The sequence below is a fragment of the Pipistrellus kuhlii genome, unplaced genomic scaffold (assembly GCF_014108245.1).
Source record: "Pipistrellus kuhlii isolate mPipKuh1 unplaced genomic scaffold, mPipKuh1.p scaffold_m20_p_1, whole genome shotgun sequence".
Taxonomy (NCBI): domain Eukaryota; kingdom Metazoa; phylum Chordata; class Mammalia; order Chiroptera; family Vespertilionidae; genus Pipistrellus; species Pipistrellus kuhlii.
The window spans coordinates 175,367,930-175,388,198 of NW_023425404.1; the positions used below are offsets into that span (position 1 = coordinate 175,367,930).

Here is a 20,269-nt window from a genome sequence, read left to right on the forward strand (position 1 = left end):
AATCATGGTAAAAACAGAGCAAAAAGAATATTAATAAATGTAAAAACTGGTGAAATATGAATAGGTTCTATTGTTTAGTTAACAATATTATCCAGGGTTAATGTCACAATTTTGATAAATGTTGTATAGTTAAATAAGATGTTAACATAAGGGTAAGTAAAAAATATATAGGAACTATTATTTTTGCAACTCTCCTATAAATCTAAAATTATCTCAAGATTTAAAAAATTGCAAAAAACAAAACATAAAAAACATAAACTTAAAAATAAATATGCATTCACTGCCAAAATTTCTTGATTTAATTCAAGACATAATTTTTCAAAACCCATTAGAAATCAATAATATATTGTTCACTTAACATTATAGTCACTTTATTGCTCTAGAAAATTTAGTTCTTGAAATCATAAGATTATATATATAGTGATAATGAGCCACAAACACGTACACACACAAAATCAACTGTATATTATGAGGCTGCTTCTCAAACTTAGTAGAAAATATTACAAAAAGAGCTGGTTATGGTTGAGCTATCAAGTAGATATCACATTCCTATAGATTTGAAAGTTGAACAAAAAAACCTGATGTTACTAATAAGTTACCAATGAATGTATTTGAAGAATCCATATTACATGCAGACAGAAGAAAAACTGGTTACAAAAACCATTACATTATTCTGTACTAAAATTTTTGCAACATTTTAGACATTTCCAATCATGTAACAACAAAGATCAAAATAAATTTTATAGAGTTAATAGAAGTTCAACAAGTAGGATTTAACATATTACACAACTCAAATCACAGTTGCATAATACATCCAATTCCCCCAATTTTATTTATGCAGCATGAAACTGAAATGTACACTATTCTCCCAAAATGCCTCCTCAGGCAGCATTCCCAATCAATCGCCTTACCTATAAACCTTTCCATTTAACCTTTCAATAAGATTTGCTGGGTATATAATCTATAGGATAGTCTTCATTATCATTTCAGAACAGACACTAAGTATCAGTCATATGATCTTCAGTTATATTCTTTTCAAAAGGTACCTGCACTGCTGCAACTGTCCATGAAAATTCAAGCCTAAGAAACAGAGAAAGTTGGTAGTCAAGAATCTGATCTAGGCAATTCTAAAACTATACTAATAATGTGTCCATACTGTAAAAGAAGGATTTCCTATCTGAGAAATATTACTCAATGGGTAAGAAAGGAAAGTTGTAGGACTACTGCTCTCTGGTGTAAAATGGTTGGGTAATTCCAAATATTTATTTAATTGGCTAATAAGCTTATAGTTGAGCCTTTTAAAAAATATTCAAATCCACAGAATTATGGAAATAAAATTTTAGAAGGTCATAGTGTAAGACACATACAGAACTCCTTTTATAATGGCACATCCAAAATAAATCTGTCTTAGCAAAGCAGCACAAAATCAATTTAATAACAATTTGAAACCAAATACAGTGGGAAATGCTTCAGTTAAAATCATCAACCAAAATTCATAATGGCAAAAGAATACTGTCTCAAAATATACTGAATTCACATATGTAAATTTACCATAAAGAACTAATGCCAGATATAAATAAATTCAGATCACCAATTAGATTGAAATAAATTTTAGAACTATTTTTACAAGAGAAATAAATGTACATGATAAAGGCACAGTAGCATCTAAAAAAAAAGAGATACATTTATTACAAAATACAAACTTCCTTAACCATTAACACCACAACACAGAATTTTCTTGGAAACTTTTTGTTTTATAAAAGCTTGATTTAACATGCCAGGGAAATATTTTTCCGTTAAGATGCATTATGTAAATTATGGAAGTTGGATTGAGGTCAGTTTCACACCTGGAATTCACAACCCCTGGCAGAAGTACCAGTTGCTAATAATGCTTACTTATATCATATATAACTTAGCTCGACATTAAACTACGCAACTGTTGGTGCCAATCTGCTTATAAAGGCGATGCTCTGGAGACAAAGTCTTCTCACAAACAGAGGGCAAGCGGGTTTCATTATTAGATGTTCAACAATAATCCTCAATTCATTAAACAAGGTCCTGCGAAATAAATAGATTTTGTTCAGAAACACAGGAAAAAACAAAAAAAAAAAAATGCAAGGCAAATGCTGATGATGGAATTTCCCACAACCATTAAGAATGTGAAGAAGTAAAAGAAATAACTAGAATGCATTGCCAACAGTTTTTCCTGGAAATCACAAAATAAATAAAATTCTAAATCAACATCTGTCCTTCGGGGGAGAAAAGTTCATTTAACAAAAGCATTTAATAAATGGCTACCTCTGAAGGCTGAGACTAGGGATGATTTCTATCTTTACAGTGGAATCATTTTCACATTTAACTTAGGCAAATCCAACTAGTTCTAAAAAAAAGAACAAGAAAGTGAAAATTATATAACATGGGCAATCCCACCTACTATTTCCTTAAAGAAACATACTCTTTCCTAGAGCTTTCATCTGAAGAATAGGAATAGGCACTTAGTGGAGTTGTAGTGAAATAGTGAAGTAGATGCTCAATGGGTATTACGTCACAGCTGGATCATTACACTGACCAAACTGGCACTGTCTTCCTTCAGACTAAAGCCCAACTCCTTAACATCTAATGCCCTCCAGAATCTGGTCTCAATCAATTTTCTTCATTTCCTGCCACTCTCTGCCCCGACTCCCATGTTCCAATTATCTTGCATGTTTGTGCCGAAAGCTGGTTGAAGACTTGACTTTACTTTAATTGTGCTCCTTGCCTACAAAGTACTCTTTATTACACACGGTACACATCACACATATATAGTACAGGCTAGCAGACACAGTATCATGGATCTTGTATTGTAATTAATCATCAAAGGTAATAATTTTCACCTTATGTGCTGACTCATTCTGTATAAAGACAACTCCTGCTCTACTTTTCTGTATCTTCCATGTTATTTTTATAGTTAGGAAACAGCAATAATGTACTGCTTAAACAAACAAATAAAAAAGGAGCCCTGGCCTAACCAGTTTGTCTCAGTGGATAGAGCATCGGCCTTCGGACTGAAAGTTTCAGGTTCCATTCTGGTCAAGGGCATGCATGTACCTTGGTTGCGGGCACATCCCCAGTAGGATGTGTGCACGAGGCAGCTGATCGATGATTCTCTCTTATTGATGTTTCTAACTCTCTATCCCTCTCCCTTCCTCTATGTAAAAAGTTAATAAAATATTTTTTTTTTTTAAAAGGAGCTCTGGCCAGGTGGCTCAGCTATTTAAGAGCATTGTCCCATACACCAAAAGGTTGTGGGTTCAATCTTGGTCATGGTACATATGGGAGACAATTGATTGATGTTTCTCTTCTCTCTCTCAAAAAACAAACAAATCAATGAAAACATATCCTCAGGTGAGGATTTAAAAAAAAAAAAAAAAGGGTGGGGGGGGTGGGGGAAAGGCGCGCCTAGCTGGTTTGGCTCAGTGAATAGAGCTTCAGCTGAGGACTGAGGGATCCTGGGTTCAATTCCGGTCAAGGGCACGTGCCTGGGTTGCAGGCTTGATCCCCATTGGGGGATGTGCAGGAGGCAGCCAATCAATGATTCTTTCACATCATTGATGTTTCTATCCCTTTTTCCCTCTCCCTTCCTCTCTGAAATCAATAAAGATATTTAAAAAAAAAAAAGGGGGGGGGTGGGTGGGTGGAGGTGTAATATGTCCTTGTACAAAGACAAGAAGGAAATTTGGAAATATCCATGTGTGAGCGAAACACCAATCGGCTGCCTCCAGCATGCCCCCTAACAAAGATGGAGCCCACAACACAGGCCTTGCCCTGACCCAGAATGGAACCAGAAACCTTTTGGTGCATGGGACAATGCCCACTAACTGAGCTACACCAGCTAGAGCCAATCTCAGTTTTCGAAAAGAAATACAACCACCACCCGGCTGGTGTGGCTCAGTGACTGAACATCAAACCTATGAACCAGGAGATCATAGTTGGATTACCAGTCAGGGCACATGCTGGGTTGTGGGGTCGGGCGCCTGTGGGGTGTGCAGGAGGCAGCCAATCAATGATGCTCTCTCATTGATGTTTGATGTTTCTTTCACTCTCCCCTCCTCTCTGAAATCAATAAAAGTATATATTTTTTTTAAAAAGGAAATACAACCACCTTCTCACCAACCCTAGACAGTTCTAAAGCCTAAATGTACAAAAACATTGTTTGCTTTTAAATTCTATCATAAAATTGAACTAATTTAGCCTGGCTGGCATGACTCAGTGGTTGAGCTTTGACCTATGATGAATCAGGATAACACGGTCAATTCCTGGTCAGGGTACATGCCCAGGTTTTGGGCTTAGTCCCCAGTAGGGGATGTGCAAGAGGCAGTCAACAATGATTCTCTCTCATCATTGATGTTTCTATCTCTCCCTCTCTGAAATCAATTAAAAAAAAAAAAAAATATATATATATATATATATATATGCGCAAAATAACTTAAATGTACAAATACTGTATTTCACAATACTCTTAACAAATAAACAGATTTGAACTAATCCCCAGCTTACCGACAATATGGATTTCTTCGAGAAGAGTATCGGAGAGTAAGAAATCTATAGTATATAAAAGGCTGGAGCAAACTTCCTTGACCGCTAAAAGAAACAAATACAGAGGTAGTAAGTATACATCATTAATTCATATACATACTCTTAAAACTTAAAGGCAATTTAATTGAAGGATGTGTCTTTATTAATCAAACTAGAGGCCCAGTGCATGGATTCATGCACCGGTGAGTCCCTCAGCCTGACCTGCACCCTCTCACAATCCACGGTGTGGATGAAGCAGATTTGGGGCCAACAGTGCCTCAGCAGCAATCTAACCCATGGCTAATTCCAAAAGGATTCGGGCTCCCTTCTCTACTGGTTGGAGTGTCTGCCCCCTGGTGGTCATTGTGTGTCATAGATACCAGGCAAATGGTCAGATGGTTGCTTAGGCTTTATATATATATATATATATATATATAAAACCTATCATATCTAAATCCATTATATCGTTCCAGAACTTTATTTAGGTTAAACTATCTATTTAGGACCCTACAACTTAAGCAATATGTGGTGAATCGGTTTTTGTTTTTCAGGGGAAAACATAAATTAAAAGAATGGAACAGATGCCTTTATGAGGAAATTAATAAAACTCTTATTACCTTGAAAAGAGAGTGTTAAAGAAAGGAATAACTGTCAGGTACATAAAAACCGTAGGCAATGAACATTAAAATACTTCATAAACCATGGTCTATTAAATATAAAATGCACCCAGCTTATACTCAGCAAAATCAATTCAGGTATCTATGTTAGAGATAACAATGAAAGAAAAGTATAAGCAGATAAATAAAAACATTTGTTTGTTTTTATTTGTCTGCTTATTTATTTGGAATAAATAAATAAGCAGACAAAGAAAAACATTTGTTTTTCTTTGTCTGCTTATTTATTTATTTGGAAAAGTAAATAGTTGGAAACAAATGTCTATAAAAAAGGGAATGCATAATAAATGTTCCATGCTAACATGATGGAACACTACATAGCCACAAATAAGAACTCTGTATGTCAACATAAATAGGTCACAAAAATACACTGTATGAGTGAAGAAGGCTAAATGCAGACAATTGATGTATTCTGATGCTTTTGATGTAATATAAAAACTAAACAAACAAAACCCTTCACCCACAATATAATAATATACTACATTTTGTACCCCTCTGCGTAAGTTTTTTTAAAGACAACATACATGTACAATATCAAACTCCATATACTTGGGAAGGAGAGGGCAGAATTGCTACTAGGATTCATAGTCAAATGGAGTGTCCCAATACTTGTGAAAGTAAAAATTGAAAAAGCAATAATCCTGACAGAAATGTAGTTTTAAAACTTAAACGCAAGAATATCGATGGAGTAATCAATACTCTATTTTTCTTAAAATTTAAAAGGAGGACTTTATTTAGTCATGTATTATTTCTCTCTCTCTCTCTCCCTCTCTCCCTTGCCTCACTTCTGCAATTAAGATACAAACTATTGAGGTGGTGTAAGCAAAAATTAATTCTAGACCATAGACCATAATTAATTAGAAAAATAGATAACAATTCCAGATTTTTCTCTAGCATAAAGAAAACTCATCTTAATAATAGAATGTACTAGACTTCCCAAGATTCTTTCAAATGTAGTTACTCTGAAATTAACTTTCCAAATGTTAAATGATGTGACAAAGAATGATAAGACATGTTCCCAGGTTTACTTTGTCTCAGGTTCTCCACTATGAAGTGAAAAGGTAATTGCTAAGATCCTCCTAGCTCTACATATCAGGATCTATTTAACAGACTGAAGCAGGATAAAATTCAAGTTAATATATTTATTATAGTCACTTAGTCATCAACCTCCTAAAACAAATGTATTTTCATTCTTACCTAAAAAGCATAAAAACTGTAGCAGGCATCAAGAGTATTTCATTACAAGCAATGAATTTCAGAATATTCTGTTGATTGGCGCTTAATTTGTCCAAGAGGGATCTCAGCAGAGGTATACTATTTGAACCCTTTGCCTAAAACAGAAAACAAACATTAGAAAAAACAAAGCATTTCTGATCACTCTATTTTCTTTCTTTAGATAAACAGCATATTCAACAGGACAAACAAGCAAAAGACAAATATTTGGAAATGATGACATAAAATAAGAAACTACTTAAGGACAAAAGTTAGTGTATTTACTTGCTTTATTATATTTTTTATGTACTTGAAAAATAAAAAACAACTTTAATACAAGTCCTTTATTTCTTAAGATTAGAAAAAATGGCAGTTATTTCTCTCCAACCGTAACAAAACCTGACTCTCCAGTAATACATTTAAATTATCTGACTCCTTAGCTAACTAAAGATAGAAATCACCAAGTCCAATTATTGCTGTGACCAAAGAACAATAGGGATAAAGAAAAAGGCCAACACAAGGCAAATTTTGATATTTTAATTCAAACTTCAGTGCATATGCAGTCAACCTGCCTAGCACACTTATGTTAGGTTTAATGTACCAACCCAAGAATAAGAAATTTTAGTAAAGTAGCACATCAGAACATTAGAATAAAAGAAATTCAGTACACTCTACTGGACTGATATGTTAGAATTTAATACTGACAGAACAGCTCTCTCATAACTTATCAAACCTAAAAGATTCAATTTCTTTAAATAATGAAGAGATCTATTTCAACTTCAGAAATTCCTCTGGGAACTGAGGGATAATTTTAAATGCACTATTTTATCTACAAAATATACTGTATTATGAAATGTAAATAAAATATTCCAAACCATTAAATAATTTAGGACAAGTTTGTAAGGATTAGAGGAGCTTTTTGTGACAAAAGCCAAAATGTCTTAGTGTTCACATTGTTTAATTTTAAAAAATCAGAAAGGGTGATCCCTGTTCGGGCGCCATAATGCCGGGGTTCTTGTCCCAGCCTTACGAAGGGTTCAGCATTCTAGAGAAAGGGGCTGCACGTAGATGATTAAAGAGTCCTGAGAGGAAAGATAATTTTGAAAGGCATTGGGGGTCAGAGGAACTTCAGCTGAAGGAGCTAAAGACTCTAGTCTAAGGAACCCATGGTATTTATTAAAAACAATTTGTCCTAAGGCAAGGTAGACACATACACTTCAAAGGGTAGGGTACAGAAGCATTGTCTGTTTGGGGAATAGCCTACAGCTATAAAATGCCCTGAGCTGTCTGGCAGTTAACAATTATCCTATTCAGGTTTGGGGAAGTGCCGTTTAGCCATTTCCAACAGGTAAACTCTATATGTGGCTCACCCTTGTTGACCTGCCCAAGTTTCACCAACCTTTTGGTAAAACTCTTGTAATTATTACATGCTGGAATTGGTTCCCGGCACAAATTCATGACAACTAGCTCAAATTCTTGTCAGGAGTAAAAAAGAAAACAAAATAAACGAACGAATGAACAAACAAACAAAAAACAAACCTGAATAGTTTTACTTACATCAAGAACCTTTTTTGTGTATGTGGCAGCATGAAGCAAAGAGAATAACAAGACTGGGAAAATACTCACTGAAGAAAAAATTAAGGAAACATTTTAAATTTATCAAGTACTTTGCAAAATAGGCTATGTATTATGTCCAAATATTCACATCTGAAATGGCATCTGCTAAAATGAATTCAATGACAATTTTTTTCAGTCTTGCAAGGATTAAATATGTCAAATTCATATATAGACAAAATAGATGCTCAAATAATTTCACTTTCCTCCTATTCTCTTTAAGACTTATTACCTAAAAAGGTAGTATTTAGCCTTAAAAGATTTATTTTATTGTGCCTCCATTGTGTATAGTTGTATAAATTATTCAAAAACTCTTTAAGAGCAGCACTTCTCACTTCTCAAAGCACAAATCACTTTCCTGAGAGATGATCCACAGGAGGAAAATAACAATTAAAATAATTAAGTTTAGGAAACACTAGTAACTTTTAGTCTCACAAAGTACATTAGCATTTCAAAGGTCTTATAGTAAAGAAACCTATGGGTTAACCAAGTTCTTTCCAAACTAAACAGTATACCCCTTTATCCCTTTTCCATTTTTTAGAATACTTATTATCATCCCACAACACGTTTGAAATGTGTAGACATACAAATTACAAATGAGTTCTTTAATTTTCATTAGCTCCAGAGATTGATTATCCCGTTACTTTATTTTCTACTCTGGCCATAGCAATTGGCAATTTCATTGTCAAAAGGTACAAAGGATACTTGTAACAGGGTAGGAATTGACAAAGATGAGTGAATACAGCAGGTAGTGGCAGCTGTCCTCTAGCAAAGCTTGGGCCAGGAATGCTCTGCTTAACTGGAAGTGCGGTAATCTTTGGTGCAGCCTCAGAGCACTGGTAAGAGCATTTGCCAGCAAAGCGCGTTGATAAAAGCTTGCTGCTTCATGCAACCTACAAATTACCAGAGGAGAGGTTATCAGGAGACATAAACAACTACCATGCCTCTTTCCTCCTTTGTGAATTGCATCATAATTGCACAACACCTAAATCTATTACTTAATTATAAGCAGAAGAAAATTACACTGGTGTGGCTTGGTGGTTCAATATAGACCTATGAACCAAGAGGTTACGGTTCAAGTCCCCATCAGGGCACATGCCCGGGTTTCAGACTCAATCCCCAAGGGGTGTGTGCAGGAGGCAGCAGATTGATGATTCTCTCTCATCATTGATGTTTCTATCTCTCTCTCCCTCTCTGAAATCAATAAAAATATCTTTTTAGAATTTAATAGAATCATTAGAAGCATCATTTCATATATATATATCCAATTGAATTTTACAAAGCAACCATTTTTCCTGTTAAATAAAAAATGCAAAAAAAATATAAACTCATTTCCACACATCTATTTTCTCTCAGATTTCAATGTGATGTCAGTTTCCACATAGCACATAATATATTCTTCCTGTTAGTAACATTAGGTTATTAGTGCCTTAGAGACTTGTCTTTTATTTGTCCCTGAATCCCTTGCAGTTTAGCTAGTCTTGCACTTAAATGATAATCCATAAAATCTGATTAAACAACTGAATAACAAAGGCAGAAATAGATATAATACATACCCAAGAAGAGGCAGAACAAACAAAGCAGAACAGTACACTGTGAACAGGCGAGAAAGCCACATTGCTGTGTCCAGTTTATTGGTCATCATGAATTGCTGAATTAAAAAAAAAAAAAGATATTGTAGTAAGCTAAGGCTGCAAAATGTTTTTAAAGATGAAAATTATGTAGTTTTATTCCTATCCAAAATGTTTGAACAATTTTGTAATAATAAATTTTTTTTTAAGATCATTAGGTAAAAACTCTTAAAAAGCAATCACTTCACCTAACAAGTCTGAACACCCTACTGTTTTGATATGGAAAGCACAGGAAGTACTTAAATAGGAAAATACCAGTGTGTGTGTGTGTGTATGTATGTAGAGATATATATATATATATATATATATATATATATATATATATATATATATATATAAGAGTCTAATCAGGAGCCCCATCAGTGTGGCTCAGTGGCTGAGCATTGATCCATGCACCAATAGGTGTTTGGTTCCATTCCCTGTGGTCAGGGCACGTGCCCTGGTTGTGGGCTCAATCCTCAATAGGGGGGTACATAGTAGGCAGCCAATTGATTTCTCGCTCTCCCATCAATGTTTCTCTCTCCCTCTTTCTCTCTCTCTCAAATTGATTTTAAAGACTAATCAGGAAAGAAAAATTTGTTCAGAGATTTAATTACAGTTGTCTGTATTCCTTCTATACTTGTAAAACTGACTTCATCTATTTTTAAGACTGTTAAATAAGAACTGCTCTCAAGAGAACCAGAATGTCTATTCTTACAAAAATCTCAAACTGAAATAGGTAGGTCTCAGATCTGAATAAAAAGGTAGTATACAAAGCCAGTTTGGGTTAAGTAAACCTTACAAAGTAGAAATGTAATACCATGCCAACAGTAACTCACTACTGAACTCAGCCGGAGGGTGATTTGCCCATGTACACACAAGGTCGTGACATACTCTAGGTGCTCAAAACATGGCTGCCTCACGTTAAATAGCATCTGCCTCTTCCATTTTATAACTTGCTCATCCCCAGGAAGCTCCCGACAAGTCTTACCCTGGTTTCAGTGGCCCTAGATTAAACTTCTGTATACCATTTTCTTCTCATTCTCTGTTCCTTTACTGGTTTTTGCCAATAGATGTGTCCATCACCAATAACTTAAAATATCTTTTTAGTACATTAAAAAAACCAACTTATGCCGAAACTGGTTTGGCTCAATGGATAGAGTGTCGGCTTGGGGACGGAAAGGTCCTGGGTTCGATTCCGGTCAAGGGCATGTACCTTGGTTGCAGGCATATCCCCAGTAGGGTGTGTGCAAGAGGCAGCTGATCGATGACTCTCTCTCATCGATGTTTCTAACTCTCTATCTCTCTCCCTTCCTCTCTGTACAAAATCAATAAAATATATATTTTTTAAAAAGTTTAAAAAAACCAACTTATATTCAAATTCTAAAGTGGCTTTCAAATTTTTGATAGGACCTACATAATTTTTACATCAAGATCCAACACAAATGGGTGAATATATAAACAAAGGTTTCACAAAACAATACTTACCCATACTATGTGCGATAGATTTTGGCATTTTGCTTTCTAGTTAATGTTTTAAAGATTAAGTGTTGCCCAATTAGTGTGGCTCAGTGGTTGCGTGTCAACCCATGAATAGGGAGGTCATGATTCGATTCCCAGTCAGGGTACATGCCTGGGATTGCAAGCTAAATCCCCATTAGGGGGTGTGCAGGAGGCAGCTGATCAATGATTCTCTATCATTAATGTTTCCATTTCCCCTTCCTTACTCTTTGAAATCAATAAAAACATTAAAAAAAAAACACAAAAAAACCCTTAGTGTTCCCACTAAACTGATTTCAAAACTCACAAATGCATCTTAACCTGGAGTCTGAAACACTAGTCTAAGCAACCCTATACAATAACAGCCTAATATGCTATGTGTCCAGTCATTCATTCAACCCAGTGGTTGGCAAGCTGTGGCTTGCGAGCCACATGCGGCTTTCGAGCATGGGTTTGCTGCTCTGTTGACTAATGAGTTTGCCAACCTCTGACCTACTCTCCATTCTAATAATTACAGGCTGTTGCTGTTCCTGTGATTAAGCCCCTATCCGTGGTTGGCATACTCATTAGTCGCAGTTTGCCAACCACTGATTCAGCCAATCAAAGCGTAATATGCTAATAATATGCCAAGGCTGCTCAATTGCTATGAGGTGCACTGACCACCAGGGGGCAGACCTCCGACTGGTAGGTTAGCTTGCTGCTGAGGTTCTGCGGATCCAAGCTGAGTTGAGACTGGCTCAACACACCCTGGAGGCCTCCTGCGGTCCCTCCCTGGCTCACCAACCTCCTGGGTCTCTCCCTATCCCTGACTGAGCACCAGTGGGGTCCCTCAGCCTGGCCTTTGCTCTCTTACAATCTGGGACTCATCAGGTGATGTCAGAGAACTGGTTTCAGCCGGATCCCATAGGCCAGACTGAGGGATCCCACTGGTGCACAAATTCATGAATCGGGCCTCTAGTCTAATATAATTATCTTTTCTTTTTTTTTCAAGAAGATATAGTAAAAAACTTTTGGAAAAAAATGCAAGTACATTTTAAAATTCAAGTGTGTTTTAGTGCATGTCTTTTTAACAGTATGCTGGTAACTTTGGAAATATGCCTCTAGTTTATTCTATCCAACTATATTGTTGACACCTTTAAGTTTAAATGATCATCAGTAGCCAAGTGAAAGGATGAATCTATTATAGATCACTATGCTGTTTCTATACAGATTCTACAAATGTTCTAATTTTAGGACATTTTCTTAAAACCTATTTGTGTTTAGGAAGTTCACTTTGTGATATATCATTGAGCTATGCATTTCATATTGTACATTTTTATGTGTGTGCAACTTTATTACACAACAAAAAAGATTTTAAAACGTGTATATTGGTCTAAATTTTAAGAGTGAACTGCCTGCCGAAATTGGTTTGGCTCAGTGGATAGAGCATCAGCCTACAGACTGAAAGGTCCCAGGTTCGACTCCGGTCAAGGGCATATACCTTGGTTGTGGGCACATCCCCAGTGTGGGGTGTGCAAGAGGCAGCTGATTGATATTTTTCTCTCATTGAAAGAGGGATCTCTTTCTCTTCCTCTCTGTAAAAAAAATCAATAAAATGTATTTAAAAAAAAAAAAAAAAAGAGTGAACTGCCCAATCATGATATAAATAATTCACACAAAAAATGTCAATGGATCTTTGAGTGAAAAACTATTAAGGTGAAAAACTATTCACAGTGTCAAACTACTATGTCATAGACTTTTTTTCATTGATTTTTCGAGGAAGAGGACAGGAGAGGGAAACAAACACTGATGTGAGAGTGTAACATCAATTGACTACCTTGTATGACCCCTACCAGGGATGGAGCCCATAACTGGGATCGGTGCCCAGACTGGGAATTGACGATGAATCCACAGATGATGCCCAATCAACCGAGCCACCCAGGCCAGGACTCGTAGACTACTTTTTAATTACAAAGGCAAAAAAAAAAATTAAAAAATTTAAAAAAATCTTTACAATGGAAAATCTGGTGGATACCACCCTAACCAGTTAATAAAACTTAGTACTCTCTCAGATGGTGGGATAAATCGAGATAAAATGCGTCCTGATATATATAATGTTCTGAAAAGAACAGAGTACCACTTATCAGACAACTCCAAGGTGAGGAGTATTCTGCAGAACAACGGGTTTGGATATGGACTGAATATTAGGTTATCACATGAATCCATGTTAAATTTCCAAAATGTAACTGCAGACACTGCAGTGATGACTGCCTTGTAGTCATGTAGAATACGAAATTATTTATGTGTTAGCCATCATGATGTATATGCAATTAACTCTGATAAAAGTCTGCAAAATAAAGAAAAAAGAGTATATAGATATATAGATAATGGCATAAACTGAGCAGAAACATTCTCTGACAGCACGCATGTGCAGAATGAGGCGAGTCCTGGCACGATCTCACGTGGCATCTTCAACCTTGGGACCTAGGATAGAGACCGGGGAGTGGAAGAGGCAAGAAGGCCCACCTTCCCCGGCATACAGGTGTGGGCCACCTGAGCCGGGATGGCCCGACAGCAAGCCTGATGTCAGGCCTGGAAAAGAGACGTGTAGGTGCCTTGCATCTTCGCTCACGATCTCCCTCGGCCACACCCTCAACCCTACCCCAATCACTAATCCCAGTCCTGACAGCCAAGAGCTTCGGGGCGCCTCGGACCCTGCCGGCAGCACTTCCCGCTCCTCCCTAACTCTCGCACATCAAGTCAGACCACCTGGCCGGCTCACTTACCACCGCGCCCGCCCCTTGGGGGCCGTTCGGGGTCGTATCCGCCATGGAGGGCACAAACACGCGCGTCCGGGGCGCTGCAAACAGGCAAAGCAGCAAATGTCAGCGCGGAGCCCCGGCCCCCGGGCCCCGTAACCGGCTTTTCCGCCGGTGCCACACGCCGGGAGCGCCCCGCGAGAACCCCAACACCCTCCGGAGACAAGTTCTCCCCAGCACCAGTGCGGCCGACTGCCCGGGGACACCCGCAGCGGCCGGTGATACCTGTCCGGCACCGCCGAGAGCAAAGCTGGGTTTCTAGAAAGACCTGAGCGAAGGCGGAGCTTCGGAGCAAGGCCCCACCGGGCTGACCTAACGCCGCCGGCGCGGGGTTATGGCCAGGATCGGAAGTGCTCCTTTCACTTCCGGGAGGAAGAGGCGTTGCTGAAGAGGGGGAAGCCCGGAGCGGTGCCCCGGGGCATAATGGGAAATGTAGTTCTTCTCCTTTTGGCTTCACCTGCCCTGCACCCTGCCCTTTTGGCTCAGTAAGCTAAAAATCAAGGCCAGTGAAACAACTTTTCTTTCTTCCTTCCTTCCTTCCTTCCTTCCTTCCTTCCTTCCTTCCTTCCTTCCTTCCTTCCTTCCTTCTTCTTTCTTTCTTTCTTTCTTTCTTTCTTTCTTCCTTCCTTCCTTCCTTCCTTCCTTCCTTCCTTCCTTCCTTCCTTCCTTCCTTCCTTCCTTTCTTCCTTTCTTTCTTTCTTTTTTTTTTTTTAGACCAACAATTTATAAAAAAACTAAGACAAGACAAATTAAGTAGATAAACAAAAAAAAAAAAAGAAAAGAAAAAGAACAGCGAAGTCCCTCTACCGCCACGATCCTGGCGGCGTCGGCCTCAGGCTTGGGGCATCCGGGAGACCTGCAGTCTGCCACAACTTTTCTTTCTCTTCTCCAGCTCACAGATGCTCCATAGCCCCTGCCATTGCCAGACCACGAAATCTCATTACTCCATAACATAGAAGGCTTAGCAACGTCGTCGTCTTTGCTGTTTTCCTCCAGGGGGCTCATTCAGCCCTATGGTTCTACTACTCCTTTTTTTTTTTTTTTTTTTTTTTTTTTTTTTTTTTTTTTTTTTTTTTTACAGAGAGGAAGGGAAAGGGATAGAGAGCTAGAAACGTTGATGAGAGAGAAACATCGACCAGCTGCTTCCTGCACACTCCCTACTGGGGATGTGCCTGCAACCAATGTACATGCCCTTGACTGGAATCGAACCTGGGACCCTTCAGTCTGCAGACCGTTGCTCTACCACTGAGCCAAACCGGTTTCGGCTGGTTCTATTTCTGAAATGAATTCTCTCAAGGGGTACTTAAGGCGGCTGCTAGGTGACAGGCCCGAAGCTTGGCACAGAAGATAGAAAAGATGAGAATTGTAGACGGCAGGGGAGACAGACAAGTAAACCGAAATCACACACAGTGCTGTGCAATACCAGCAGAAGCCTAGTTAATCACAGGGAGCACTTAGGAGGGGATCCTGGGTCCGAAGGAATCTGGAAAGTTTTCCTGGGGGAAAAAGGTAATACTGGCCCTAAGTTTTGAAGGGCAGGCAAAGTTGGCTAAATGGGGAAGGGGATTTCAGATAGCAAGCAAAGTGCATGAAGCAACAAACAGGAGTCAGGTGATTAGCTCAGTATGGCCAGAATGAAGGTGCCAGTGAGGGAGATTATGAAAGGCTTGAGCTACAGAGTCATGCAGCTGTGCTAAGGAGACGATCTGAATTTAACCTTGAAATTCAGGTACAATTTTAAGCAGAAATGTGACAGCGTGAGATTTAAGTCATTCTGGCAACCGGATAGAAGATGATCAGTAGGGCAAATTAAAAGCACAGAGATCAATTGGGAGGCCATTACATACATATAGGAGAGAAGTGATGAATTCTAAATGGAGACAATGTTGTGGGGGAAGAGAAGAAGAAAGATGACTTGAAAAGGCCATCCAAGATTTGCCTTTTATTACTCTCCATTATTATCAGTTTGTTAGAACTTTAAAAATGTATACTTAAATGTTAAAATTATGTTTTGATGCTGGTCTTTTGTTATGAGTTGAAAATTTTCCTTTCCCTTTCAAAGCTGGGGGTTGGGGGGAGACACCCTAAGTTTGTATATGAGGGAAAGGTGGAGGAACACTCTGTTCCACAACCTTAGACCTCACACTGAACTGCCAGGCCGTGCTCTGTGAAGCTGCTAAATTAAGATAAATGAAAAGGGGACACAAATCAGGTGGCTTTCCAAATGGTTCATGGTTTGCTTTCTTGATTTATGAAAGATGATACTCCTCATTAAAACTCTTTTTAATAGTTTGACTTCATTTTTGTTGAGTGAATCACCTTTGTCATATTATTTTAATAACTGAGTTATTTTGATTTCATCTCGTTGCTTCTTCTGCATTCTCAGATGTGCTGAAGATAGACTAAAAAACACCACAGATATAGGCTTACAGTGGAGGTTCTAGAAAGGTTTCAAAGGAGAAATAATTTGTTCTTTTAAAATTTCTTTATTGATTAAGGTATCACATATTTGTCCTCCTCCCCCCATTCCAATCCCTCACCCCTCCTCACTCATGCCCCCAACCCCCTATTATCCAATAATTTGTTTTTAATGGATGAAAATAAGGGATAACAATTTATCAAATTGTGCTATAGTTATTCTTACAAATAGCACTCATTTTTAGTAACAGCTAGATTTTCTTCTGTTATCTCTCTCTAAAGCATAAGTATTAATAAACAGGCAGACTATATTTTCTCCATTTCTGTATCATTCCCCCAGGTTTTAGATACTGATATGGATTCCAAGACAGTGTTTTAGGCGATTTGGGGACAGTATAAAATACATTGTGATTATAGTATAAGTTGAAGTCACTTTGCCAAGACATTGATTTCTGTAAGAGCTTTTAGTGGTTAGTGTTAACTGTTGAATGCAGTGATTATCAAGAAGTATAATGAATAGATGATATTTGGTCCTTTTTAAAATTTTTAACAGTTGAAATTTGTCTTCTCCACCCCCCAAGTGTATTTATTTATCCACTTTCTTCCTTTATCAGTCTGTTTGGTAATGTTAAATTAATTAAATATGGAAGCCATTAGTCCAAGGTAGTTCTAAAACTTTAGCATCCAAAACACAAGCCTATACATGCCTCAAGGTTAAGAAGGCAAAACTTAAGGACAACCAACCTTTTCATATAAGGCAAATATTTAAAGGATAGCCTATCAAATAATTCCATTGCTTTGCTTCTGCCATTTCCCTAGAAAAGTCTTTCCTCTAGCTCCTGTCAGTGGAGTACTTTTAACCACTTTTGATTTGGCACTACCTGATTTGAATTAATTTTTGCTAAAATAAACTTAAAATTTTTAATATGCCTTGGGTTATCTTTTAACAGTAATGAGATAACTTATCAAATATACAATGAGTGGCCAGATTATTATGATCTCTGAACTCATAATTACCTGGCCACTCAGTGTATATCCTATATAATAAAGGCTAATATTCGAATTGTCCCCTTGACTTGGTGTTTGACCAGCAGGCAGGCTGGCCAACTACCCATGTCCCCTCCCCCTGGCCAGGCTGGCCAGACCCCACCCATGCACAAATTCATGCGCCGGGCCTCTAAAACACACACACACACACACACACACACACACACACACACACTGAGTGGCCAGATTATTATTATAATTCAGAGATTATAATAATCTGGCCACTCAGTGTACATAGTTGTCTTAGTCAAGACTCTCCTGATGGCAAGTAACAGAAATTAAGCCCAAACAGACTTATGAGGGAAAGGGGACAAAAATAATTGACTACATTGGAAAGACCAGAGGCAGATAATTTTGTAAAAGACATGAGTGGAATTAAGATACAAATGAGCCTGGCTAGTGTGGCTCTGGTTGAACATGGACCCAGGAATCCTGCAGTCCCTCGTTCAATTCCAGGCTCAGTCCCCAGTAGGGAGCGTGCAGAGGCAGCCTATTTATGTTTCTATCTCTCTATCATTCTCCCTTCATTTATCTCTCTCAAATCAATAAAAACATTAAAAAAAAAATACTCCAGAGTATGAATGGTATCAAATGACTCTGTGTTCTCCTTTCTGCTCCCCTCTGAGTTTACTTCATTGTCAGGCTAATTTTCCCTCAACTCAAGTCCATATTCTACCACGTTAGCAAGACTAGACCATAGAAAGTGCCTCTTGCCTGATACTTTTCAAATAATGATCCAGGCTTGATTCTTAGTGTGTCAAATTTGATCCCATAAGTTCTTTAAAAATTTTTTAAAAATATATTTGTATTCATTTCAGAGAGGAAGGGAGAGGGGGAGAGAAAGAGAAACATCAATGATGAAAATCATTGACCCCATACTGGGGACCAAGCCCGAAACCCAGGCATATACTCTGACCCTGGTTTATAGGTTGATGCTCAACCACTGAGCCACACTGGCCAGGCTCATAAATTCTTAAACCTATTATTGACACAGATGGGCCAGGTTTGGGTCATTTAACCACTCTTGTCTGAATGGAATGGTAAGAGGAATATGTATGAGATCAGCTTCCTCTGAAACTCTTAAGTATTATTATGTAAAGAATGAGATATAGATGCCAGGAAAGCAAAAGTCATATAATTCTGCTTTAAACTTCATTTTTTATCTGGTGCTATATATATCAATATATCGATATGTGTGTGTGTGTGTGTGTGTGTGTGTGTGTGTGTGTGTTTTCAGTGTTTGTCAATCAATTTCTACTTGATAAGAATTTCCATAGGATAAGATTCCAGTCATAAGTATTTTAATTGAGGGAAAGAAAATTTTCCTGTAACATAAACCCTGAAGCTGAAGCAGTTGAGTACCAAGAGGCTATTACTCCTTTTGGCTAAAAATTGGCTGAGGGAGCAAGAACTGATTCCAGAGTTATTGATGATTTGGCTCTCCCCAGTTTTCAAGGGAGATCTACTGAACCATCAAGTCATCAATTTGCTCATTTCTGCTTCCATCAGTGATTAATGATCCTGTGGTTGCATAGGGCATCTTTGTAATTGCTAAGTGCTGAGTCATTCATCTCATTAGGAGCACATTCCAGCTTCTATTTGCTGTCTGAAAAGTAAGCTCCATAAGCTCTGCTGATGTAGCTTAAGTATGTAGTCTTAATTGTGTGTGTGTGTGTGTGTGTGTGTGTGTGTGTGTGGGGGCACGCACGCGCGATAGCGCGCTCTCACCCCCCACCCCCCAAGCACCTTTGTTTTTCACTAGACTATTTTTAAACTCTATAAATCGTGGATAACTGATAGCAATGTAACTAATTTTTGTCTATATGTTAATTTCCTACTGCTCCTTTAAAAATTTAACATAACTTTACTTATACTTACAGGTTTGGAAGCCAGAAGTCCCACATAGGTCTCTCTAGACCAAGATCAAGGTATCTGCAGAGCTCCACTTTTTTTTCTGGAAATTGTTGGGAAAAATTCATTTCTTGCCTTTTCCAGCCACAACATAGTGGATTCTTGAACCTCTTTTTCCATCTTCAAAGCCAGCAACCTTGCATCTTTCTGACCTTCCTTCAGTAGTCACAGCTCCCTTTAACTCTTTTCTGCTTACTCTCTTCCATTTTCAAGGCCCTTGTGATTACATTGGGCCCAGATGGATAATCCAGGATAATCTCTCTATGATCAAGTCAGCTGATTGGCAATCTTTAAAAAAAAAATAATTAAAAAAAATATATATATATATAAAATATATATATATACCTACATGCAGCTAATGACTATTGTATGAGACTGTGCATGTGTAGACAATCTAAATATTCTCATAGAAACAGACTGATTACTTGCTAGATAGATTCTTAAAACTATATATATATTATTGATTCTTTACAGAGAGGAAGGGAAAGGGACAGAGAGTTAGAAACATCGATGAGCGAGAAACATTGATCAGATGCCTCCTGCACACCCCCCACTGGAGTTGTGCCTGCAACCAACGTACATGCCCTTGACCTGAATCAATCCTGGAACCCTTCAGTCCCCAGGCCGACGCTCTATCCACTGAGCCAAACCGGTTAGGCTGATTGGCAACCTTAATCCCCCCTGCAACCTCCATTCCCTTTAACATGTAACCTAACATACCCACAGGGTCTGAGAAATACCATGTGGGCATCTTGGAGGTGTAGGAAGGGAGGCATCGTTCTGTCTTTCATATCTATAGACACACACAGGTAAATTCTACCTGGTGGAGGTTGAATTGACTTCTCTAATCACCCACTCACGCTTGTAGAAAAATTCAACTTCTCTTTTTTTTGTAAATTTATTTCAACATTCCTTTACTCCATATGAATTT

At 38.0% G+C, this 20,269-nt stretch overlaps 1 protein-coding gene across 5 annotated transcripts; it reads right to left on the reverse strand.

Moving 5' to 3' along the window:
- Positions 1–354: 354 nt before the first annotated feature.
- On the reverse strand, positions 355–14,325 carry TMEM33 (transmembrane protein 33). 5 transcript variants are annotated; one of them, XM_036417582.2, is made up of 9 exons: positions 14,188–14,325; positions 13,930–14,009; positions 9,611–9,705; positions 8,760–8,947; positions 7,998–8,065; positions 6,426–6,559; positions 4,537–4,620; positions 1,938–2,058; positions 355–1,080 (listed from the first exon to the last, which is right to left on the reverse strand). In XM_036417582.2, the coding sequence occupies exons 2-9, from the start codon at positions 13,972–13,974 to the stop codon at positions 1,075–1,077; spliced, it is 741 nt and encodes a 246-aa protein (XP_036273475.1). In that variant the 5' UTR covers positions 13,975–14,009; positions 14,188–14,325; the 3' UTR covers positions 355–1,074. The 5 variants fall into 5 exon arrangements, with proteins under 5 accessions (XP_036273475.1, XP_036273466.1, XP_036273486.1 ...); XM_036417573.2 differs by having other exon boundaries at positions 1,897–2,058; XM_036417593.2 differs by lacking the exon at positions 1,938–2,058.
- Between the last annotated feature and the right edge of the window lie 5,944 nt (positions 14,326–20,269).